Consider the following 25,403-nt stretch of genomic DNA (forward strand, 5'->3'; position numbering starts at 1 on the left):
GCTTCATTAAACCCTTCTGTCTTGCACCCTACACCTGATGCCCTGCCAGAGAGCCTCCTGCAGTGTCCCCATTATCCCAAGGGGCAGGATGGAGGGAGCCTGGCACTGCCCAGCCACACCACACTTTCCTGGGAAACGCCCCCATTTCCTTACAAAACACATTCCAGGCCAGGCTTCCAATGCACAGCAGGTGCTGAGCACCACCACCCACATGCCTCTAATTTCAGGTGACCTGCTTCATAGCTAGAAAATGCCAAGGCAAATCAGCAACACGCTTTGCAGCCTGCCTGTTACATAAGGCACGCGCCCGGTCCCTCCTGCACAGCAGCTCCCTGCCCAGCACAGCTCCAGCTCCCTGCAGCCACCCAAACGACAAGGACACATCCTGAAAGCCAGGGAGAGAGGAGAGGACCCAGCTCTCAGGGGGAGAGGCACACTTACATAATACTTGTCATCGTTCTCATTGTAGGCCAGTTTCACCACGCCGTAGGAGCCCTGAAAATAAACAGCAATTGCACAGTCAGCTCAGCAGCTTCACCTCACCTTCCTGCTGCTTCAGGCTGGTAGATCACAGCTGGAAAAAAAAACCAAAAACCAATTCCCAAGGCCCCAGACCATGCTGAGCCCTGAGCAGCCTGCAGGGGCTGTGACCCTGCAGCAGGGCTGTGTGTTTTGGCAGCTCTGCTGGAGGATTATCGGTGTCTGGAGGAGCTGGCCCATCACCTCCTGCCCTGGGCCAAAGCCACCAGGTCTGTCTGAACTCAGAAGGTATGGGGAGCAGAGAGAACAATTTTCAAGCAGATTTTTTTTGGTGAAAATCTGGAGATTCTGCCTGAACACTGTTCCTGTTCCACCATGCTGCCCAGGAAGATGCAGGCCTGGGCTGCTGCTGCATCCACAGCTCCAGGGACAGCCTGAAACTCCATCCAAACTGCTGGTTTTGCAAACTTTCAAGTAAACACTCATGTTGTGCAAGTGAGATATGACCAGCTACTATCCCTGACAGATGTCTGTGGAATAAAGGAGTGGGATGAACACCAGAGACTTCAAAATACTTCTCTTGACTTCACTGAGAGCTGAAATAAGGTTCTGGTGTCAGAGGAGACTAACAAGCCATCTGGGTGATGCAGAAGCACAGCAGAGCCTCCACCAACCTCACAGTGCCCATCTGCCTGCTGTGACCCCAGGGAAGGAGGCAGGGACAAACCCAGCTGGGAGAAGGTTTCACACTCTCCTCAAAGCACACAGGAGTGGGTCTGAAGCTGTGTGTGAGTTTGGGATCTGCTGTGGTACCTGCAGCCTCACTCCCCCTGCCTGCCAGCAGCCAAGTGCACAGCTCACAGCACAGGTGTGGGGCCACATCCCAGCCTGGGGCTCTTGTTTTGGGGGCATTAGGGCAGATTGAACTCCAGGTGAAGGTGTGTGCAGCTGGGGCTGCAGCCTCCTGTGCCTGCAGGGTCCAAGTGCAGAGGCAGGCACAGCTCCCAGCCAGCACCACTGCCTGGGGACCCTTCTGCAAGGGTGGCCAAATGTGCAGGTGTCTGAGCTGCTCCCCTCTAAAGAACCTCTAAAGAACTCTAAAGAAATTCAGAGGAATCTCTCTGGAATCATTCTACAGCTTTTAAACATTTTAAACGTTTTAAACATGCACTGGAATTAAACGAGTATTTCACATGATGTAAAAACTTTAACCAGCCCTGATGGGGACCAAACATCCTCCCTGATCATCTTTTTGGGCTTTTTTTTCCCCTTGTTGTGTTGTATTAATGTATCAAAGGTTCTTGTTACATTTGGCAAGCAAACATGCTGAAAGGGAGCCAGCTTAACCACCTTCTGAGGGAGGAAAAATAAATTTAGATTTCAAAGGAAGTAACTCCACTGTGACCTTGAACAAAACTTGCTCAAATTAATAAGGAAAAAAACCCTAAAAACAATCACAACTTTCAAGGAGTCTTGGCCAGTGAGGTCCCTGGGGTGGCACAGCCTTTCCAGCCCCACTCAGTGTGACACAGGCTGGTGTGACCAACAGGAGCCCCAGTACATACCTTGCCTATTTCACTCTGCAGCTTGTACTGGTTCAATTGCACACAGTCCTGCAGATCAAAAGGAGAACATAATTAGAGTATTGGTAAAGGAAATGACTGAGTTTGAATCAGGTTCAAGTAGGAGCAGAGTGCTAAATAATTAAAGACTTAATCTTACTTAAACTGGTGTGTGTTACACTATAAGCACTGCTGCTTTTTTTTTTTTTTTGACAACCCAAGACAAAAGAATTATGGGCTGAATTCTGATTTGTGCTGGTGTAAAACCACCCCAATTCCCCAGCATTGCCCTGGGTTCAGCCCAGGGGCTCTGACAGCAGCCTTGTTTACATGAACCCTCTGCACTGGACTGTGCTCAGACCAGGCAGGAAAATCCCTGTCCCAGCTTCCCTGGGCTTTCACAGCCTGGCAGCACCCCAGCATCCACCCCAGGGTGACAGCAGGAACCTGTGCCCTTCCCAGCATCAGCCTGGCAAACACAGGCAGCTCACCTGCATCCTGGGCTGCTCCTCCAGGAGAGCTCACAGAGCCAAGCTCCTCTGCCACCCAACACAAACAATGGGTTCATTCAGCTGACACGGTATTTGCTAAAATAAATCACCCAGAGCAGGTCTGGGCTCTGCTGGCAAAGAACCCAGCCCTGAAAGCCCACAGGGTGGGGATGTGATGATGGAGTGCTGAGCTCCTCCACACACCAGGAGCAGCAAAGGGGAGAACAAGGTGGGACTGGAGATCCATGCAGCTGGTGATAACCCACCCTTCCTTTAGAGCTGCACAGCCTGAAGGAAAACCAGCCCTGTGAGAGGGTGTGCACAGCACACACACACACCTTGCTGCAGAGCTGAGCTCTGCTGGGATCTCTGCAGGGGAGTTTGGTCCTCACTGAACACAGCACTGAACCGCACTGCAGGGGAAGGAAGAGCTCCCACCCTGGTGGGGTGAGGAAAAGGAGGAGTTTCAAAGCCCAGGACATGGTGTGGGCTGAGCTTTAGATGGCATGCACTTCCCAAGCCTGCATTTTTGAATGTTTCTGCCAAGCACTAAAGCAGGCTGGAAATGCACAGCCAGCCTCTGCGCTTCTTTGGGAACAAAGCTGATACAAAACATGCAGACAGGTAGATTAGCCTTTCCATAAACCTCAAAACAGCCCTGCCATCTACAGAACCATCACAACACAAAAGCAGTGCCAGCTGCCTTCAGTCCATTTTTAAGAGTGCCTGCCCCAGGCAGCAGCACTGCTCTGCCTCTCAGGACCCAGCACAGGTGTGGGAGGTGATGATTTTGACTCTTCTCCATCACCAACCAGAAAACATTCCTAATGCTCCTAACTCAAGAGACCATTGCAATAAAAAGTAAAGAAATGGGGGACTGATGACTTTTAAAGGCTACAAGCTGTGGCTTGTCAGGAATAGAAGGAATGGTTTAAATCTTGATCTTGTTGCCAGGGGAGGAAGTTTTTTCCACCTCCCTGACAGGGAAGAGCAGCCAGCTGTGAGTAATGGGGCCCCAGAGTGTATTAACTCTGCTGTTAGCAAAGCACATATTTTTCCAAAGGTAAAAACCAATCCATCAGAACTAGAAGCACCAAGAGAGGAGAAAGCACGACCCAGCAAAAGCCAAGATGTAAGATATGAGGGGCCTGAAAGGATGCCCCTGTCTAAAGGAGGGGGCAGCATGAGGAACCCAGGGTATGGACACAAGGAGGACAAATTCCCCTGCAAACACTGTGCCAGCAGATTCACTCCCCAGTGGGAAGCTGTGCTTTGCAACCTGGTGATCTTCACAAATTCAGCAGGAACACTTTTCTGATTGTCTCCTGTCTTGGTTTCTCTGTGCTCAACTTTATATCCCTTGCCTGGTCCTGTGAAAACTGCAGTGCTGCAGAGGGTGAAACACCCACTGGAGCAGCTGGGACAGGCAGGAAAAGTGACCATTGCTCCAAGAAAGCCTCCAACCACCTCACATCTCCTGCTCTTCAAACCAGAGAGCTTGAAATGACCAGGTGTTGCTATGAGGCTGCTCCCTGAGCAGGAATCACCTGCAGGAGCAGACACAGCCTTTCACACACAGCCATTGACTCTGCTCTGCACTCAGTACCTTGTCTCAATCTCTAAAGCACCAAGTGATGCTTCTTCTTGCTCACAGACTGACAAGAAAGCCATGGTGGCATCTCTTCTCTCCCTCCAGAGGGAGCAGAGCCCTTAGTGAGGGATGCAGTGTGTCCATCCATCCATCCATCAATCATCCATCCATCCATCCATCATCCATCCATCCATCCATCATCCATCATCCATCCCATCCATCATCCATCCATCCATCATCCATCCATCCATCATCCATCCATCCATCATCCATTCATCATCCATCATCCATTCATCATCCATCCATCATCCATCCCATTCCATCCATCATCCATCCATCCCCATCCATCCATCATCCATCCATCATCCATTCATCATCCATCCATCATCCATCCATCCATCCATCCACCATCCATCCATCCATCATCCATCCATCATCCATCCATCCATTCCCATCCATCATCCATCCATCATCCATCCATCCATCCATCCTCACAAAGCAGAAGGGACTGTGCCTTATCCCTGTGTCCAAGTCACCAATTCCTTTGACTCTCCATCCATCCCTCTCACCTCTGGCCACAAATCTCCATCCTCATCCCCCACCAGCCTGATCCCCTGAAGCATCTCCCTGGTGTTTCACTGCTGCCAGATGGAGCTTGTGGGTGCAGAACTCCCTCTTTAGGCACAGTTTTTTGAAAGGGATGGGTAACCCCTGGGAGGGAACAGCCAGCCAGGATCCCAGGGAAAGGCAATGACCAGATCTGCAGCCCAGCCTCCCAGAGTGACGCTCCTGCCACCACATCCCTCCCTGGCACACACCCCCATCACCCTGCACTCAGATAATTCCTGCTGGGATGCACCACCACTTCAGCTCTGCTGTCCTTCCAGCACTTGAGCTGAACACAGCAAAAAGCAAACCAGATTTTAAGTGGTTTCTACGTTTTTTCTCCTTGCTGGAAAGACCATAATTCACTGCTGAAGCGACTCCTGCCAGGTGCTGCTGCAGACTGGAAGGGTTGTTATTCTGTTATTTGCTTCTCCTGCAGGAAGTGGGATAATTGTCCTATTCCTTTATCAGAGAAAAACACCTATCTCTGGGCCAAGTGTTTCTCTAAGATAACATTGTACAATTCTCTTGATTTCATCACGCTGATGTATTTGCAACTGCTGATAAATACAAATAGAGCAAGAACCTTAATGAGATCCTTTAATGAAAAGCTGTCACCAAATTAGACTGAGCCAGTCCAAGTGTGTAATAATTGTTTCACCTTAAAAAAACAAGATGCCCCCTGTGTTAACATGTCCAAGGTATTACTCATGAGAAGAAGGGGGAGAAATCAATGTCACAGAAAACAAAAACTGGTCAAAAACCATAAAGCACAGTGCAGTCCAGGCCCAGTTCCTGAAATCCATTGTGACCACTGGGTGACAGAAACCCTGAGAAATTGAGAATTGAGCCTTGGCTGTCCCAGAGAGGTGCATGGATGGGAAGGGAGAACCAGAGCTGATTTCCAAAATCAGTCATTTCTGAAAACAGACTGCCTACATACATATAACAGAGAATACATATATAATGGAGAATTTTGTCCCCTAAACAAGGCCAAATTCCCCAACCTGAAAAGAATTTTCAGCAATTTAGAAATACACCTTAAAGACAGGCATGGAAGAAAAATGATGAAACACTGCTTTAAACTCATCCTGTCTAGAAGGAGAAGTGAAGGCAGTTCTGAAAACAGGGAAAATGAAAATAAAAGCCAGAAAATAGATATTAAGGGCAGCAATTAATTCAAATTAGAAAGCTGTTCAGGGACAGAGAAGGATAGACAGGTGAATTCAAATTAGAAAGCTGTTCAGGGACAAAGAAGGATAGACAGGAAACCCATGGTAAGAAAATAAACAGATTTTGAAACAATATCCAAAAAGAAGCACTGGGGCTCACCCACCTGGGAGCCCAGAGCTGATGCAGGAGCCTGGGACTCATGGGACCCTTCCCAGCCCCCCTCCAGCTGCAGCTTTGGGCTTCCTCCTTCTCTCAAACCTTTCCCTCAGACAAGTTGGAAATGCAACTGTAAATAAAGGTTGATTAATACAGGATAAGAAATGAACCATATGGGGGAGTCTTCTTTGAAGGAATGTTTTCCAAGTATCTTCAATCTTTTCAAGAGCTCTAGTTTGAACCACAGTAAGGCCTCCAGAAGAAATTCATCTGGGGGACTTGTGGGGCTGCAAGGGGAAGCTCTCAGCCCCTGCCCTGGTTCCACCTGAGTTTTACCTTTGTGCTCAGCAAGGAAATCACTTTATGAAGAAAACCAGGCAGCTCCCAGGCCATGGGGAATGTGAGACCTGGATCAGCCAAGCACCAAGGCACTGCCTCAGCTCCTGACAGCAGCTGCTTCAAACCAGTTGGCTCTGATAAAGATGGGGAAAACCAAGAAAGGACAAAGAAGTGATTTATTTTCCATGCCTCTGGAGTAAGCCATGGACATCCAGCATAGGAAAATTCCCTTTGTCAGCTCCTTCTCCTCCCTGCATCCACAGCCAGGAGCATCTCCAAGGAGGGAGAAGGCACTGGCCTGACTCATCCTCTCCACTCCTGCTGGAGCACACAAAGCTGCAGCTGATTCCCAGGACTGCAGGGACACCTGGAACAGTCTCCTACTGATCCCAGAGAGTGGAGAGACAGTGGGACACCATGGCAGGGGGAACTGGGATTCAGGGAGAGCAGGGGAACATGTGAAAGGGAAAAGACTGGAGAGGAGACTGTATAATGCAATTAACTGTGCTGGCAGGGCTGGGGAGAAAGCCTGAAAAAAAGACAGCTTTTATTCTTCTCCTAGTCACTCTTCAAGCAAGATTTTCTTGGCTAACTAAAAAGGTTGCTTTAAAACAGCAGGATTAAAAACAAACAAACCAAAAAAACTAAACCCAGCAACACTGCACTTTCAAATGCCTCATTCCAACATGCAGCACCTCTCTCCTTTCACAGATCCAAGACCTGCTGCTATAGGAGCTCTCTCAGTCAGACAGGGACAAGATGCCCATGTACAAATATCTTCAGAGAGTGTTTCCCCAGTACCTACAAACACCAGGGCATCATCTGGGCAGCACAGCAGGAGCTCCTTTTAGCAGCCTCCAGAAAATCCTCTCCTCTTGCCTTGCTGCCAGCACTGAGCAGGAGCTGGGAATGTCACATCAACAGAGGCAAAGTGGGCCTAAACTCTGGGCCTGTGCCTCAGCTCTGCAGCTTTCTGTACCCTTAATAGCTTCAGCTTAATCACTTCTGTGCCACAGCTAAAGGCAAAGCCATTCCCTTGTCAGAGCCAAGCTCTGATGGGCAGAAAGGCAGCAGAAATCCCATCAAGCACTCCTGAGGCACTGAGAGAACCTTCCAGGCCATAGGGCATGAATAATCTAAGAAAGGAGGGGAACAAACAGGGAACTTTTAAAATTACAGACCAGCTTTTGATAGAGAAATGACAGATGAGGTTAATTAAGAGCACAGAACCACTGCTGGGAGAGCAGAACATGTTACTCCTCTGGCAGAGTGAGAACTGCAGAGCCAGGGTGTCAGCAGTGGCTGCAGGACACCAGCAGCTCTTTGTCCAGGGGCTGTTGGCTAATTGGTGTCTCTGGGAATAGTCTTTGAGCAAGAGAACATGCCCCAGCCCTGCTGCAGCCCTGTCAGCCCAGGAGCTGCCCCCTCCCTACATAACAAACCCAAAGCTGTGCTCAGAAGGCAGGAGGCTGTGGAACAGTCCCAGGGACAGGACAGCCCCAATTCACTGCCTGCTGCTGTCACTTGGTAAATCCTCCCTCAGCCTCACAGGCTCAGCTTCAGCTCTTGTGCCTCTTGATCCCTGAACAGAAGATTCCCTCCCAGCCTGTGAACAAATATTAAACCAGCATTAAAAAGCTCAGCAGTATGTCCCTAAGAGAACACAGTGTTCTTCCATAATTCATCAGTGAGAGCAGAGCATTCAGCTCTGCTGTGTCCCCACTCTGTCCCTGCACAGCACATCTCTCCATCCTTTCCCCAGATGAGTCCAGGACACAGCATCAATGCCAGCCAGGCCCTGAGCTGCCATGCTGGAGCAGAGGGAAGCAGACAGGCTGAGATGGCTATCAGCACAACAGGAAATTGTGACAGGCAGCTGTGCCATCCATCCCTGCTCCTGACAGACGTGGGCTCTGATAAAGCCTGAATGCTCCTGAGCTCCATCTCCAGCTCTGCTCAGACTGACTGACCCACAAGCTGCAGCAGTGGATGTTCTGCTAAGGCACTGACTGAGGATGCCAGAAACCCAAAGCAAGGGGAAAGAACCAACTCCAAAATGGCTCTAAGCAGGTGAGAGGCACTGACTGGCACAGAAATGTGCAGCTTGCTTAGAACAAGGTGTGCAACAGAGCCTTTTGCAGGCAGGTCAGGGCAATGCTGGATCTTGTCAGGGACCCACCAGCCTCACTGCTCACTGAGGGTCTGCCCATCAGAGCAACCAAGAGACACCCAGCAGCAGCTGTGCCAAGTGCACCATGACTGTGTTTCTCATTATGGGCTGATTTCATCCCCAACAGGACCCAAAGCCTCAACATGGAGGCCCTGGTAACTTTTAGAAGGCCTGGTAGTGCCTCTCACAGCCACCAACACAACAACCCTTCAACAGCCACTTGGCAGAAGCAGTGGTGACACTGGAGCTGGGCTGTGTCACCTCCTGTCACACACCTGACACACTGCTCACGATCCAGTGCCCTGCCTCAAATTTTACCCTGCATCCAAGCATGCATTTTCCTAATCCTTCTGTTCCTTACAGGTACAGGTGCTATCCCTATAAGGTGGGAAGGAGCAGCACACTCCTGAGAGTACCTCTGTGAGGGCAAGCACCCACCTCAGAATGTTCCCAGCTCCCCCAGGCTCCCTCCCCACTCCCACCAGAGCCATTCCCCATCCCCATGAACGCTGGCTCCCAGTGAGCACAGCTCTGCTGCACCACAGCACTGACACCAGTGGCCATGGAAAAGGCAGCACTGTGTCAAGAGCTGCTGCAGGAGCAGGGACACAAGGGCTCCACAGCTGCATTTCAAACCAAGCACTGCCCACCCCCAGGCAGTAACCCTGGCTCCCCAGGATGCAGATGCTGTGGAAGAGGATGGAGTACTTTGAATTTGCTTGCAGATGGGAATGTGCCAGTCACACTTGACTGCAGTTATGTTGAAAGATTTCAGAAAAGCCTCACTGCTGGCACAATCACAGCACTGCAGGATGGGAGAGCTGGCACTCAAGTCACGTCCTGCTTCCAAGAACTGGCTCCTTTCCCTCCCTGCCTCCCTTATTAAAGCATATGGCTGCTGTCAGAGAAGCTGCAGTCTCTGCAGTGCACCTTCTGCATGTGTCCTCTGCTCAGCAGGGGCTGCAGCACCCATCCCACAGCTGATGTGACTTGCACAGCTCCCCAGAGGACAGGGCTGATTTGGTGTGCACCACCATCCCTTCAGATGTGCAAGGGGAACACACCCACTCCTCAAAAGAGAAACACCAAGTCACACAGATGTCAAACAGGTCCCTTGGACCCACTGGGAGCAGTCCAAACCCCAGTGATGTGGGTCCCTGCAGGTATCTAGGTCACATACAGGGCAGTGTGGTCTGAACAGCCCCCCTGCTCCCTGCCCTCCCCACTGCAGCACATCCTGCACTGGGAATTGCAGCCATCACCCACTCCCATCAAGACACTGGACCACTGACAGCATGTCAGAGCTCCTCCAGGGCAGCTCTGGGACCAGGAGAGCTGCAGAACAACCACAGCCACCCAGACACCCCTCTGCAGGACAGCAGGGTCACAGCCTTCCCTTGCCACTGCTGTCACAAATGCTTTAAAGAGAAAAGAAAACCCTGACAGGAGCCAGCATTTAAGCTCTTTATAAAATTAAATCATGCCCTCAATTATGGCAAAACACAATAGTAGATACATAATCTCCAGAAGTTTAAATCCATAAAATACCATCAGCAAAGCTGCTGTGACTGGTGAAATCCCAAAGGGCCCCTACAGCAGGGACATAAGAGCAAAGTCATTTGGCCACGACCCCTTCTCTGAGCAACCTGAAAGATTTCCTCTGTGCATGATACAGTGGCCCATGGTCCCTTAACAAGACTATCCCAGGCAGGTGAGGGCTAAAGGAGCCAAATGTCAGGGCCAGGGCAGAGCTCTCCAATTCCAAGCCAGTGAGATCTCTGCTTCCAGGGATTTTCCCACCCCCTTAGAAATAACAGTGCTTGCAGAGCTACTGCTCCAGAAGACTGAAGGCTCCCATTACCACCTGAGAAAGGCTCCCATCACCACCTGAGAAAGACTCTCCACCTGAGAAAGCTGTAGGGGAACATGCCTACCTCAGAGTCTGAAATGGAGACCCGGTGGGACTCTATGGTTGGTCTCCTGACTATACGTGGGGATGGCCCTGTGGCATAAGGACCACAGCCTGCAGTGCTGCTGGAAGCCAAATAAGCTCCTGATGATCTTTCCTGAAGGGACAACTTCCTACTTGATAGACCAGGTCTAGTTAGAGGTCTCTTGGGAACATGCCTCAAGTGAGCATCTTCAGGCTGTTGGGAAGGCAGAAATTCGTTGATTCCCACATCACTGCTGACTCCATTCCTTTGGATGTCCTTTATGTTATCAGAAAAGACTGTGTCATTTTCTTCAGGGTTGTCTTCACCATTTTGGTCACTTCTGTCTGGGACAACAGACATATCTATGGCTGCCACTCTCTCCACCAGTTCAGTCTGTGTGTCCATGCCTCCCTCTGTGACATTCCCTGCAGAGTCTCCCATGGCTGTGTCCAGCTCCTTTGGTCTCAAATGGCCACACAGACAGCAGTGATGTTAGGGCTCAAAGGCTCCATGAAATACCTGAAAGGAATCACAAACAGAGGTAAACTGAATAATAATGTTCACTCAACACAAACATAACCAGTCATTTCTGGCTTCTTCCAGCTTGCAAGAAAGTAAGGCAAAATACTGGCAGGCACAAGGTACAAACACTCAGATTAAAAGGCAAACCCAGGCATCGAGCTAGACAGGAAAGAGATAAAAATGAGATTTTATCTGATGTGTAACAAGTGACACAGCTAAAGAGAACTTCTCCTTCTGTAGCCAGACCAGAGCTTACAACACTGAGAGAAACATCCCAACAGCTGAGGGCCAAGGGTCGAACTTTCAACCTCTTGAATTCTTATTTATAGGATACAAGAGCTTCTGGCATCTACTCAAACCCAACAGGCATAACAACAACTCCACAGCCATTTAGGGCTCCCCAGTAGTCTCTCTGCTGCCCTGAAGGGCCCTAGAGAGTGTCACAGAAAGGCCAAGCCTGGTGACTTCCACACTGCCATCTGCAACGTGGTCAGCAAGAGCAGAATTGAAAAACAATTCCGGTTCCAGGATCACCCCTGGCCCCACACAGCTGCAGGCTGTGTGCAAACACATGTTAATCTTGCTGCCCACCGTGTATAAAAGCCAAAGTGAGCTGCAAATCAACAATGCTTAATGATTAAAGCATGGTGGGAATCAGCTTTTCCTCAGAAAAGACCCACAGAACACAAAAGTGCGATACAAAGCTAAAGCTGCTGCATGAAATCGCTGTTTCCTGGATGCTAATTTCAGTCTCAATTTAAAACAGATTTCATTCTTCCCAGCACAGTGCAGAGCAGGAAATGATCCTCTGCAGCACATGGCTGTCAACACTTAATCACCTCTGAAGATGCAGCACTGCATCATTTCATCCCTCTGCCCAGCTCCTGGGGATAGGGGCAGTGCCTGATTCACTCACAGCATCCTGGCCTGCATCCCCGAATTCCAGAGCAGGCTTAAGCCTGAAATATTGCAACCAGTGGCTCTCTGTATTCAAATCAGGTTGTGCATAAAACCCCTGCAAGCCAGGTGACACTTGGATCTCCATTTCATTTACATGAGCACAGGGTGGGGGTGAGCGAGTCCAAGGAGCCCCGTCCAGCCTGGGAGCACACACAGCCCTTGTCAAGGAGCTCAGCTTCAACTGGGCTCCAGCTGCCCTGCAAAGCCCAGCCAAACACACTGCAGTGAACTCTGCAGCACAGGGATGACCTCCTGAGTCCCCCATGGCAGCCAACTCAACCTCTTTTATCAATGAGAAAACCAAATTAAGATCTTGAGGCTTCACCCCAGCTCATGTGCCAGTCACATGCTGGACACTTGGTGTCACAGAAAGGGAATATCCAAACCTAAGATATTCCTCTCCACATCCCACTGCTCACCTCCTTTCCCCTCTCCTGTCTTTTCTTTGCTTGAAACAAATTGACAGAAGTGTCACTCACTCAAAACAGTAATGAAATGGTGAGATCAGCTTTAAAAGCTTCTATTAAAACTATATTTAAACATGTCAATCCCAAAGCACAAATCCCCTTTGGAGCCAGGTTGCAGGCACCTGGGGGGCTCTCAGCAGTGGGGGAAGGGGTTTGGGGTTCAGTCCAGCACACACTGCTCGTGGTCCCACAAACCCAGGGGCACAGCAGCATGAGCCTCCCCTCTGCCAGACCTCCCTGCCCTCCAAACCCCCAAAGCCAGGCTGCAGAACAGCCAGCCAGCTGGTTTGTCACCCTTCAAAACCCATTTGTGGGAAGGCCACCAAGGATTTGCTGTCTGCAAAATGCTTTTGTGAAGTCTGGAAAGCTTCTGAGCTAAGCAAGGAGCATCAGTCAGGGCAAGTGCAAGCCTGCAGTCACCCCAGTTCCTCTGCAAGGCTTTCCCTGCTCTCAGAGCCTGGGAGCAGCACTTTCCCAGTGACACACATGGTATCCTGCATGCCTGGCTCCAGGGGAAGTCATCACCATCAGTGCCTGCAGATCAGGGCTTCCAGGGCTGCTCTGCATGGCAGGAGAGCAGCAGCCACATCCCTGCTGCCAGCAGCCTCTGCCAGGGCTGGGTGCAGCTCTCCTGGCAGCCTGGGACATCACAGAAATCATTCTAAACCAAGGGAAGGAGCCAGCAAAAATGCTTCCACCATTTAACCCAGCTTGCCCAAGGGATAGGAGGAAACCTCCAAGGCCACCCTGCTCTAAAAGCTGTTTCCCCTGCCTACTGAGAAACAAACCCCAGGCCCTTCCCTGATGCAGCTTTAGCCCTGGACAGTCACAGCTCACCTCAAGCCAGGGCAGCACCAAGCAGAAAATGAATCTGCAACTGAAGCCTGCAGCTCCTACACCTTCCCTCCTCCCACCACGAGCTTGTCAGGAAAATTAATCCACAAACACCAGAGGTTTATGTCCAAAAAGGAGACAGAGGAGCCCTTTTTGCTTTATTCCAATAAAGGGAGAGGCCACGGGGCATCCCCTGCGGTCTCTCAGATTTCTGGAGGATGCAGCCTCCCTTTTTATCCTAATTTCCCAATCACATTTCCCTCTCTATTTCCCCACTGGTTGAGGCACTTGAGAGGCACAGACTTCCCAAACACCTGATACCTGAGATTCCCCTCTAATGTATAACCTTCCCTTTTAATTTTTAATTCTTATAGAATTCATAGTTTTTCCCCCATTGTTTCTTTCACCTTCCAATACCCAGTTTCATTTATCAGCAAACCTACAGTTTGTCTGTAAAGGAAAATATCTTTTTCCATTCATCAATCAATGCAATCCATCCCATTGTTTCTTCTATCTCTCAGTGCTGGTTTTATCTACCAGCACATCCACAGCTTGTTTGTAAAGACAAATCCAACATTCCTCTCGAGGTTCTCCCCCTATGTAGGAGCAAGGGGAAGGAAGAATCTGCCCATGTTGCTGTGTGGCTGGGTGTGAAAGCCCACAAACCACCCACCCGAATATTTGTGAGTCTCATGCTGCTCAGCCAGCAGGAAGAAAAGGCCAGGAGCACTGGGAAGAGCAGCCCAGCACACAGGGATGCTTGTGGCAGTCACCTGAGCAGCTCCTCACCTCCCAGACCAGGCACCCAGGGTGTCTCCCCCTCAAAAGCTCAAGCAAACTTGCTCAGTTCTAACCCACAGCACAGATTGCAAAATAAATCTTCAGCTCACTGACAACTGAACTAGATAAACTGAAGATAAGCCCCATAAATCATCCATCCCATCAAATAGACCCATACATTGTTGAAGCAAATAACACACTGCTGCTAAAAGCAGGCTAAAAAATCCAGCAAGACTTTAAATGAAGTATTTGTTCATCAGTAGAGCTGGGCTTTGTTTCAAGTTCTGCTGTTTTGAAGGATTCCTTTTCACTGAGAAATCCTCCAAAACTGTATTGGAAAGCAAAGATTTCAGAATAAGCAAATCAGTTATGTGCAGCCCAGTCTCATCGTGCATCAGCTAAGTACAAAAGGCAACTATTAATTTCTGCAAGGCTAAACCAATGGTGGGTTTGCAGTTTTTCAGGCTGTGGCACAACCATACCTGGCTGTGATGGGAAATCCCAGCAAAACAGAAATTCTACCACCACCATCTCCCAGCTCCTGCACAGCTCTGCTGTCCCTGCTGATCCCCCACAACACTGAGCACCTGCTGTAGAACAGAGGATGATGCTGCAGACACAAACCAAAGCTGCAAACAAGCTTATATGAGCAAAATTAATTTACTTACAGACATCTTATTTACCATTTTTCCCTGTAGCTATTCCTCTGCTGCAGGCAGACTGCCACTTCAACCATGATTTTCACAATATATTTATCAAATGGCTGCACATGTTTCCCAGACTGGCACTGAGCAGAGAATGGTACAAAAAACCCTTTTGAAAGGAATATGATCCAGAGAAAACCTCTCTGTATATTATGTGGGAGGGGGAGATGAGCAGATGCAATTCGTTTTGCTGCTCAATAAAGTGTTCCAAAGCATTGTTTGAAAAATAAAAAACTGTAAATCTAGTTTACTGCCTGGTCCATCCTCTTGGCTAACTAGAAATGTTCCCTGGGCCACAGAAAATGCAGCTTCATTTCCCAAATTTGCTGCAGGCTGTAGAAAAGTGACTTTATGGCTTTGTTGCAGTTGCAGGTGAAGAGGAATGATGCTGCTTCTCCTTTGTGTCCCTGGGAACACACCTGCCCTGTGCTGAGGCCCCAGGGGCCACTGCAGTGGAAGAATCCCAATGGATGAAACTGCAATGAGCATTTGCACAGAAAGGGCTCAGGCAGAGATTCTGCTGCTGCTCAGTCAGAGGTTTCAAATGTTCCTTCACAGGGAGCATCAGGGATGTCACTCCCTGCAGGCACATCCTTCAGGTACCTCCTGACCCACAGCACCCACAGGCTGTGACAGAGAGAGCTCCCAAAGATCACAGCAGCCTCATCAGTGCTTTACTATTCACCAGCAAGGGCAGCAATCAGGCCAGGTTCCCCAATTAGTGCAATGATCCATGTACCAGGAGCAGCTGCCTGCAGAGGGGATGTTACCATCATCACCAGCATCCCTCAGCTCAGGGGATGTCACCACCATCATCATCATCATCATCAGCACCCCTCAGCTCAGGTGAGACCCCCCAGGATCTCCCTCCTGCCTGGGGCACATCTGGCAGCACACCCAGCCCTGTCAGACACTATCTGAAGAAGAATCTGCCCCGACTGCTGTCAGCAGCAGCAGAAACTCCCTTTAAGGAGAGGAGCAGCATGTCCTGGGCTGGGCTGCCAAGTCCTGGACAGCTCCTCAAGTGACATTTTACAAATATCAGGTCAGCAAGTCCTTCCCAGAGCCAAAGCTGTCTCCTCACACCAAGCAACACAGGCCAGGAGCATTTCCACCCTGGAGTGCCTGTGTGCTCCTACAGAGCTTCCCTAATTCCACACCCCTCACCCTGACCCCATCCACTCTTTGTACAAGCCCAGGCAGCTCACTCCAACACCTTGAGAAGTCTGAGGGGAACTTGGGTCCCACAGCCATGCACATCTGAGCTGCCACAAACCCCACCAGCAGTCTGTGACACATAGAACTTCAGATAAAATGCACCAGCCATTTATGGCTCTCACTGCTGTGGTGGGAGAGCAGCTAGAGGGTTCATTTTCCCTGCAGTAATTAAATTCAGAGCATGCTGGCCAACATTTCAGCTCTGCCCACCCCTGGCACACCTAGCAGGGCACTGAGGGTGAATTGCCTCCTGCCCATCTCCACTCACTCTGCTGCTGCCAGGAATCAGACCTTGCAAATGAGCTTCTTGGCATCTGTGAAAACCAGTTTCAGACATTGCTGGCCAAAAGGCAGCCCAAACCAAGAGGCAAAGGACAATAAAAAGTTGCAGCTCTGTGAAGCTGAGAAGCAGCAAATCCCTGCAGTCTTTGCAGAGAGAATGAAGGCAGGTGTACACCAGACTGCTAATCTGGGCTCTGCCCTCCCTGGGAAGGGGCACCAATCACTTGGCACTAATTTCTGACTAGAAGCAGAAGACATTAACACAACCTAAACGATAAATAAGAACATAAGTTGGTGCTTTTGCACACACCCCATCTATTTGCTATGTCCTAGGGCTCACAAGGCTCTTGTTTCAGGGCACAGAGGAGCACATCTTGCTGAGAAATCACTCAGCCCTGCTCCCATCCAGCCCCTCTTCTCCCCACAGCCCTTGGCACTGAGCCTGGCTGCTGTGCCACAGCTGAAAATCAGATCTGAAGTGAGGGGCTTTGGTAACTTGTGTAAGGCTCCTCACAGCTTTAACAGGAACCAGGGAAGGAGAAAGAGCAGCAACTTTAGCAATTCAAGCACTGTGTGGGAAATCTGAAAAGCAGGTTTAGACCCCTGCTCCTGCCAGACTTCTTAAATGACAACAAACCTCTCCAGACCACAGTCTGGAAAATGCAGCATTCCACCTCCCTCTCCTCAGCTCTTTTCAAGGCAGGGTGCCTTCAAAGCAATGATCCTGGAACCCTGAAGCCTAGGAGTTTTAAACTTTCTGTGCTTTCTGGCACTGACCCTCCAAAGAGCACTGCTTTTGGCTTGAGACCTTGGAGAAGACTTCCAAAATTGAGTGATGAAGTTAGAGTGTGTAGTTTGAATAGAAGTGTGTAATATGGTGAAGGGTCTGGAATTTGGGGTTTTAGAATATAGTAATAGGTATGGGACAAGATGGAAGTTCTTAGGTGTTTCTTGTTCCTTCTTCTTAGTTTTAAGAAGTAGTTTTTGGTTGGATAGAAAGTCCCTCAGTGTGGGTCACAGGTGTTTGGTCACTGGGTCAAAAGGATAAATAACATAAATGTTAACTTTTAATTAGATAGTTAAGCCTTAAAAGACCTTGTAAAGAGCAAGATACAGCTCCGTTTTCTTGCTCTTAGCTTGTTAGCTAAAAATACTGTAGAACTCTCTGTACTATAGATAAAACTTAATAAACAGCTGGGTCCAAACATAAAAATCAGTCTCTCGTGCTTCAATCCTGACTCTAAGGGAAAGCAGAAGCAAAAAGAAGCCACTAATATGTGCTACCACGAATAGGATTTGGGGGCCAGTTCTGCCCCTGAGCTACAGACAACAAGCACCCCAAGGTGCACAGCTCTGGGCTTGTCCTGCTCTCCTCTCTTCTCCCCAGGAGGCTCCATCTGAAGGCACAATCTGGGGTTTGGATCTGATGAAGGACTGAGGCACAAATGAGACACAGGCTGAGCTCAGCAGTGATTTCCTGATACTGTCATGTAAAAAACAGAAGCTACACACCACAGAGGCCATGTAACCACTTCTAAGAGCAATTAATACCATTTTTAAAATATGTTTTGAAACTAGCCAGGATGCTGAATCAAGATCTTCAGTCTACCAACCCATAATTCAAGAGATAACAACCACCTTGTGCACAGTCCCAAGCCTGGAAAGTTTTACAAAAGATTTCCCAACTGCATTATATTTCATCCCTCCCTGTTCTAATTATATGGTTAAATACATTTGCATAATCAGATGCAATTACACTAATTGCATATATAAGCAATAATCAACCAAAAATTACTCTGAAGAAAAAAGTTTCTACTTAAGGAAATTTCTTTAACAAGAAAACACTGAGGAATGCCAAGTCTATCTAAGCAAGAGTGATACTCACATTAAACACTCCAGATAATGCCAGAGCATTATCTGACTGCAGCTCTGTGGGCACATTTTAACCATGTCTTTGGTGGGGACAACACCAAAGAACTGAAGAGGAGTTGTGCTCCTTTGTACTCAAGAATTGGCTACAAATGACTTTGCTAAGAAAGGTTTGGTTGCTGTGTTTTGTAGAGGTTCAGCAAGACTTGTGGGCACCAGCTCCTGATGCTGGAGTACATTCACTTCTGCTTTAATCTTTTAAAGCTGTTTATCAGTGTATGAGCATCAGAGCTGCTTTTATTTTGCCAATTACAGCTGGGAAAGCACGAGGAACAGGCACTGAGAGGCTCTCAGCCCACATATTCCCCAGTTTTTGCTTTCAGTGATGCCAGGTGCTGTGATTCACCATCTCTGCAGCAGCCCCAAGTGACCACAAACCAGCACATGGCAGCACCCAACTCCACAGCCACTCTGGGGACAGCTGAGGTCAGATTATAACAAATCCCTTTGCCCTTGTGACAAGGGACACACAAGCCCTGTGCTGGAAGGAGCCTGGTGTGCCAGCCTGGTCCCAGCACTGACACATGGCAGAGAAGGTGGGAGGATGGGGGAGCCTGGTGTGGGCAGAGAGCCCAAGCCCAGTCCTGCAAGTGACCCCAGGGAAAGCAGTGTGAAGGATTTTGGGATGTTGATATGCACACACAGCCTGGCCAACATGGGCACCCCTACTCAGGTGTCAGAGGAGAACAAAAACCCATTTCTACAGCTGCCCTCAGCTGACACCAACTCAGACCCCTGAGCCTGCCTACCCCAACACCCTCTTCCAGTCACCATCAGGAGTGCAGGAAATACTGAAAGCTGATGCCCATAAATCCAATGGAAAAGCCTCCCAGCCAGCACCTGTGAGAGTGCTTGAGGTGGGCACAGACAAGATCAGCTCACACAGGAGGATCCCCTGCAGGGACAGTGCAGGATTTGTGCCAAGGAGGGAGCAGGCTGCTGGGGCTGAACATGAGCAGGGGAGAGGAGGAGGAAGAGGTGCCATGGTTTGCTGTCTCTTGCTGGGCAGGGAGGCAGTGTGATTCCCAGGAGGAGGCAGCCAGGGAGCACAGCTTGCTGGAGGTGGATTTAAAAAGTCAGTGAGGGCGTGCTTCAAAAAATAACTGAGAATGTCAGATTGCATGAAAGCTGCAAGGCTTAGATTGTTTGTAAAGTACTAACAAGTAAGGCAGTAGCCAGGCTCTGTTGATTAATGAGCAAAATGCCTGCCTCAGAAACAGGGAAGCTTTAATATTTAAGGCCTTCATTGCAATAATGGCTTTCCAAACATCTGTACCATGGCAGGGTAAATGGCAGGTTAAAGAAGAAGAAGGTTTTCAGTTGTTCTAAGGAAAAGGGATTGGTCTCAGGTGAGCCATCTTCTGCTGCACTCCATAATGAACTTCAAAATTGCCACAGAAGATGATACAGACCCATATACCACTGTTTGTTGTGATAAACAAACTGAAAATGAATAAATCAGGAGGACCTGAACAGCCTCTCAGTCTGCAAGGGCCAAGTCTGATATTCCACAGTGGCCAAATCCCCACTGACCTCTTGGGAGCAGAGCTGGGCTCTCAAATCAAACCAGTGCAGTTACCTTTGGGTGGTTTTGCTGGACAGCAGGACCAGGGCACAGCAAGCAGCTGTGGAAAGCACCTCTGTGGCACAGAGATAAAGAAAAGGGAATAGAAGAGAAACAGAACTGAAACACAATTCACAGCAATGAGCTCATGCACAGATTTGTGTGAACAGCCACAGCACGAGGAACCTGCCCTCTGGTTTAAGTGTGAGGTCTGGATTTTAAGCCTGGTAAGCCCAGCCTGCAGCAAAGGCTGTGGAGCAGCAGGGAGCCAGGCAAGCCAGCTCTCACACACACCAATCTATCACCCTGAGGAACAGAAACACAACAGCTGATCCTGTGGGACTGCATCCTGCTTCCACAGCGGAGCCAGGAGATTCACCAGTAATTAAATAAATTAAGGAGGAGGGAAGAAGGCACCTGCAGTTGTACAGACAGGCTGCTGCTGTGGCAGCAGTCTCACTCAGCCCAAGCTGCACACTGGCACCCAGAGAGGACATCTCTGCCCTCCTCCCCAGTTTATTCACTCCACCAGCATCATCCTCAGCTCTGCCTGCCTCCCCTGCACCCACCAGCACCCTCTGTACTGACTGCCATGGCTAACTCTGCTCTCCAGGGGCTCACAGGGTTCCTGCTGCTGCTCAGCACATAAGAATCCAACGACAGAAAGCAAATCACTGCATAACAACGCTGGTTATTCAGTTTAAGAGCAGCATAGTGGGATCTGGGGAAGGACACATACAGATCATCAGTGCAGCAAAAGAATTCAGCATCAAACACCTTTGCCAGGCTCAGATCTCACAGCACAGACCAGCACTGTTTAAACAATTGTTTAAAAAGCATCCACAACAAGCTGAACAAGCCAGCAGGCAGAACAAGTTCGCATTTATACATGTCAGGTCTCAGAGGTTTATCTCCCTCCCAGATAAGGAGAAAGCTTTCAGCTGCCTTTGAGAGTCTGGAGGTATTTCAGGGGATATTATCAAGTTGCTTAGTTCTTGGTAAACTAGCTGCACTGAAAAGCCTTTTCAGCATTTTCAAAACATTAATTTCCACCTGTTCCAGGATTACAAATCTATAATAAAAAGCACAGAACAGTGCAGGCTTTCTTCTTCCCAGCTCAAACACAAGTAGAGATTTCTATTCAAGGTGATCTCTGCAGAGTTTTAACCAGGGAAATTATCCCAGCACCCATCTCCAAATGTCCCTGGGCTGAAGGTCTTCATCAACTCTGCCAATCTGCATAGCCCCAGGCAAAGGGCAAAGCACAGAACTGCACAGAAAGGCAAAGCAAAACCAGTGAACTCTGTACGACAAGACAAATGGACTTCAAATTCAGAGCTCCAAGTATCTGTTCTATTTCCACATGGATAACTTCCATCTTCTGATAATCCTCACATCTTTAGAAACCCCAGGACTTGAAAACATGTCCTCAGATAACCTGCACAGCATCAAAGGCAGAGGCAGCAGAGGCTCTGGACAGAAGGAACAGGCTCTGGGGGATGAACAGCAGATCCCACAGGAGTCAGAACCAGGTACATCACAACAATTACCCTTGTCATGCACACACAACCCACACTTGGAAAAGTAAAGGGCACCAGGCTTCCCACTTCCTTTGAAGCCTTACAGTTTAGCTCTTTAAGCCTAAATGCACTTTCAAAGCTCCCAGGTCAATGACTGGAGATTATCCAGGCAAAGGCTGCTGGGGAGAAAGCTGTTCTTTTGAGTCACTGCAATGCTAGCTCTGAAATTTAGGCTGATGACAACTCAGCATTTGTCAGAGTCAGAAAGGCTTTACAGCACCAAAGGGCCAACAATAGCTCTCAGATGCAGCCTTAGTTAAAACTCAAGTATGAAAATGCCACCCCAGGGCACCCTAATTTCACCCCAGTGGATTAGCCCAGGCTGGGGTTCCAGGCTGTCCTGGGACACCAAAGCAGTGCCCCTGTTCTTGTGGCTCAGAACAAGTGCTGTGCATTGTGCTCCATCAGCTGGGCTCTTTCTCAAGTGTCAGAAATGATGCAAAGCCACATCAAGCAGGGGAAAATGCAAATTTCTGGTTACCAGGTCAGCAGGTGCAGGAGCAGAACAGTGAGAAAATCTGCTGGCAAGGAGGTGTCCAGACAGGTTTTGACCATCCAGGGGTCAGTCCTGCCTTGCATGGCCCAGTGGGAGCTGCAGGAGGTGCTGCCCCAGCTGCAGATGCAGGGACAGAACAGACACAGCCAGCATCAAAGGCAGCACACACAGGGCCATCTCTGCACAGACAAAGCTCCTTCCAGCCTCCAACTTCCTCCTGCTTGCAGCAGGCAAAGCCAAAACCTTGAAAACAAGACTTAGAAACCATCAACCTCCACGGGATTTTTGGGCTCCTCTCCTTCCTGCCCTGGGCTCCACTGCAGCTGATTCCACTTCCAAATAAAACCTGAATTTGGCTAAAATTTTCAAGGTAGGGGAAAGGCAAACACAGTCCAAGAGGAAAGGGTGGTAAGGAAATATGATCTGTGCAATTTAATAGCAAGCAAAGACATGTGGAAAGATGGGATGTGGTTTACAAATGTAGTCTGAGCATCACTCACACATCCTGGCCTGCCTCCTGCCCAGGAAGAGAGCAAAGAAGGGAAATCTGGGCACTGGGAGCAATACCTGATCCCAGCAGCTGTATCCCATGTCCTGGAAGCCATCCCTGTGCTCCGGCTCGGGGTGTTGTTGGAAATGAATTGCACTGCTCAGGCTACTCAGATATCCTCCTCCAGTTGCCATGGGAAAAGAAATCAAAGAACAAGACTGGTAACAATGTGAAAAAACGAAGCAAAGCATGTGTTTAAAAGCCTTGCTGGCTGGCAGCCAGGGTGCTCAGCACCTTCCAGGCTGCACCCCAGAACAATCAGTCTGTGTGCAGCCACTGAGCTTCCCAACACTCACCTCTGGGATGGAGATGGTGGCTCCACTCCAGCAGAACACTTAAACACATTCTTGAACTTTAACTGTGCTCTCAGGACATCAGAAGGGATGATCACCCATGTGCCAAAGTGTGAACAGCACAGAAAATCTCAGTCTCAAAAATGTGGAAATGCTCATAGCAGTGTCTGGGTAAATGTGTCTCATATGTCTAAAAGAGTTGCCCAGTTACTGTGGGAGCATCCCAGGAGGCCAACAACATTTTCTTCCACATTTACATTTTCTTAGGCTAGCAAGGCTCTTGTCAAGGCTGTATCAGAAATACAGAAATCAGAACTAACTCTCATTGCATTCATCCTCTTAGGAAGGGTTTCCCTCCATCCATCTCTGCTCCTTTCACCAGCACACACTGCAACACAGAAGCTCTGAGGGGCCAGTGAGGAGGGAGGACTCCCTTGGAGGCAGCTTTTGAGCTGTCCTCACCTGGAAGGGCTTTTTGTTCAGCAACAACAGCAAAACACTAACACCATTACTACTGCTACTACTACTATTATTATCATAATATTATAATGTATTAGTACCATTCTTTTGCCTTTGAGGCTAGCAACAAAAGGTAAATTAGTTAGGCAAATTTTAAAAACATTTTAAAACAGAACACAAGAAACCCTTCTTCTGCAATTAAGAGACAAAGCAAACTAGAAAACTTCTTGATGAAGTGATAGATTCCTCTTGACTTGAATTATATGAGAGGAACTGTTGATAAAATCCTCCACACCTGTGACCCAGGAGATGTAGCACAGACAACTATAGAAAACTAAAACCACACAAGCCTGTGAATTATTCTCTATTACCTGACAAAAGACACCCATAGGAAAACTATTTTTAGCTTTTCTTTCACCAGTTCTGTTTAAATAAAATCCAGTTCTTCAGCTGTTTTTGAAAATCTTGCCTAATACATTTCTGTCGTGCCTGTCACCTGCCATGACCTACCTGTGTTTTACAGACAGTGCCCACTCACCAAGGGCCAAAACCACATTTACACAGAGGAGTTAGGAAGAGACACTCCTGCTCAGGGTCACCCAGACCCCACCCCAATGGTCAGTGAGAATCCCATATTCCTGATTCCCAAACTCTGCCTATTTCCTGCACCTTTGTACCCTTCCTGTAAAGAACAAACCTGTGTAAGAGCAGATCTATAACAACTCTGCATCACCATTCCTGACACAAACCAAAACTGTGCTCATGCTTTCAGCCCTGTTTCTGACACTCAGTGCATCTCCATTTTCAGCATTTGCAGCAGTGATGAGAGTTCAGGCACATCCAGCTTAGCAAAGCCTCTGCCTAAGCCAGCACCAAAGCCCCACATCACTCCCTGAGCGACTCTCCCACCTTGGCTGCAGCCCAGCTACATGGGTCAAGTAAGGTGCACAGATCACACTGAGCTCAGCTGATCCACCAGGAACTCACTTTAATCAGGAATTAGATCAGGAATTGCCTGCACTATGTTTGCTGCAGAATGACTGTGAGATCACAGACATGAAAGATCAGAAAGAAGAAAAATCCAATAGGTTTACTTGCTATATAAAGCTTGCAGTGGATTACAAAGGAGTTTCCCCAGGCTCTCAGATATGCTATTCACTTGCTTCACTCACATGTGCATGCTTCTGATTTTCAATTTTTGGTAATAGAAATAACAGAATTACATATAAATAAAGTTGAGAACAAGGTTCTATTTGCATAGCAATGTTGAGTGTTTCAGGGGGCAGCTTCCATCTGAGGGTGCTTTTACTCACTGCTGGTGGCACAGGAGTTTGAGAATAGGCTCAGACTTGCACCTACCCACAAAAGGGAATCACTAGAGTAGGCTGAGAACAAAGCTTGAGAAGTCTAATCTAAAGCCTGAGATCACTTTGCCTGACCAGAAAGCAAACAGCAAAATGTGAGTCCCACACTGCTGTGGAATTCAGGCAAATCTCCTGGGATACACTGTACTCTCAAGACAGAGCTGTTTCCTCTTCTGTCTGATGAAACAGTCCATCATGTTCTAGATGCTATTAATTATCAAGGGCAGGGGTGGAAATTCTCAGCTCATCTCCACCCATCCCATTCTGGAAGCACCCAAAAGAGAATCACTTATTCTAAGTGACTAAGACATGACTCATCTGATGAGTAAGCACATTGGCTCTGGAATCTTATTCAATCCATGACCATATCCAAGTCATTTCATTACCTAAATCATTTATCCATTTCATACATTAATGCAGCAGCACTCCAAGGCCAGGCTCTTGTTCCCAACACCAGGCTAATTGCAGCTTATGTCCTGCTATGATACAGACAGCACTGGCAGGAAACCCTGTGCTGAAACAGCAGAGCAAAACCTCATGGCAAGCCTGCATTACAGAGTGCTCTGAAAGTCAGCTCTGGAGATGCCTCCAGCCTCAGCCAGCTGTACTGGCACCAGGCACTTGTACAAAGGCAAACACCAGCCCTGCTCCTGGCAGCAGGATGCAGCAGGGCTCTGTGCAGGCAGTGCCAGGACTGCAGCCTAACGCTTTCAACATCCTCCTGTTACTCTCCCAAAAGCTCCCATAAGAAGCTGCAAAAGCATTAAGTCAAACCACTAATGGGGCTTAAAGATCTCTCCATTCTGGAGGAACATGAGCACCTCACAAAGCAAATTTGCTCATCTTCACAAACATCCTGTGGGATATGTTCGTGGGCAGGGAACTTGTTGGGGAGGAAT

The 25,403-nt window shown here is 48.7% G+C and overlaps 1 protein-coding gene across 4 annotated transcripts in view; it reads right to left on the bottom strand.

Annotated features, from left to right (window-relative positions):
* Positions 1 to 25,403, bottom strand: part of CAMKK1 (calcium/calmodulin dependent protein kinase kinase 1) — a 94,074-nt gene that overhangs the window by 43,863 nt on the left and 24,808 nt on the right. For all 4 annotated transcript variants that reach the window (XM_033078058.2, XM_033078059.2, XM_033078060.2 and 1 more), the window contains exons 2-4: positions 10,503 to 11,021; positions 2,046 to 2,093; positions 442 to 495 (exon numbers count right to left, since the gene is read on the bottom strand). In XM_033078058.2, coding sequence (XP_032933949.1) covers positions 442 to 495; positions 2,046 to 2,093; positions 10,503 to 10,943 — 543 coding nt within the window. In that variant the 5' untranslated portion in view covers positions 10,944 to 11,021. The remainder of the gene's footprint in view (positions 1 to 441; positions 496 to 2,045; positions 2,094 to 10,502; positions 11,022 to 25,403) is intronic.

Source organism: Catharus ustulatus, chromosome 22 (genome assembly GCF_009819885.2).
Source record: "Catharus ustulatus isolate bCatUst1 chromosome 22, bCatUst1.pri.v2, whole genome shotgun sequence".
Taxonomy (NCBI): Eukaryota; Metazoa; Chordata; class Aves; order Passeriformes; family Turdidae; genus Catharus; species Catharus ustulatus.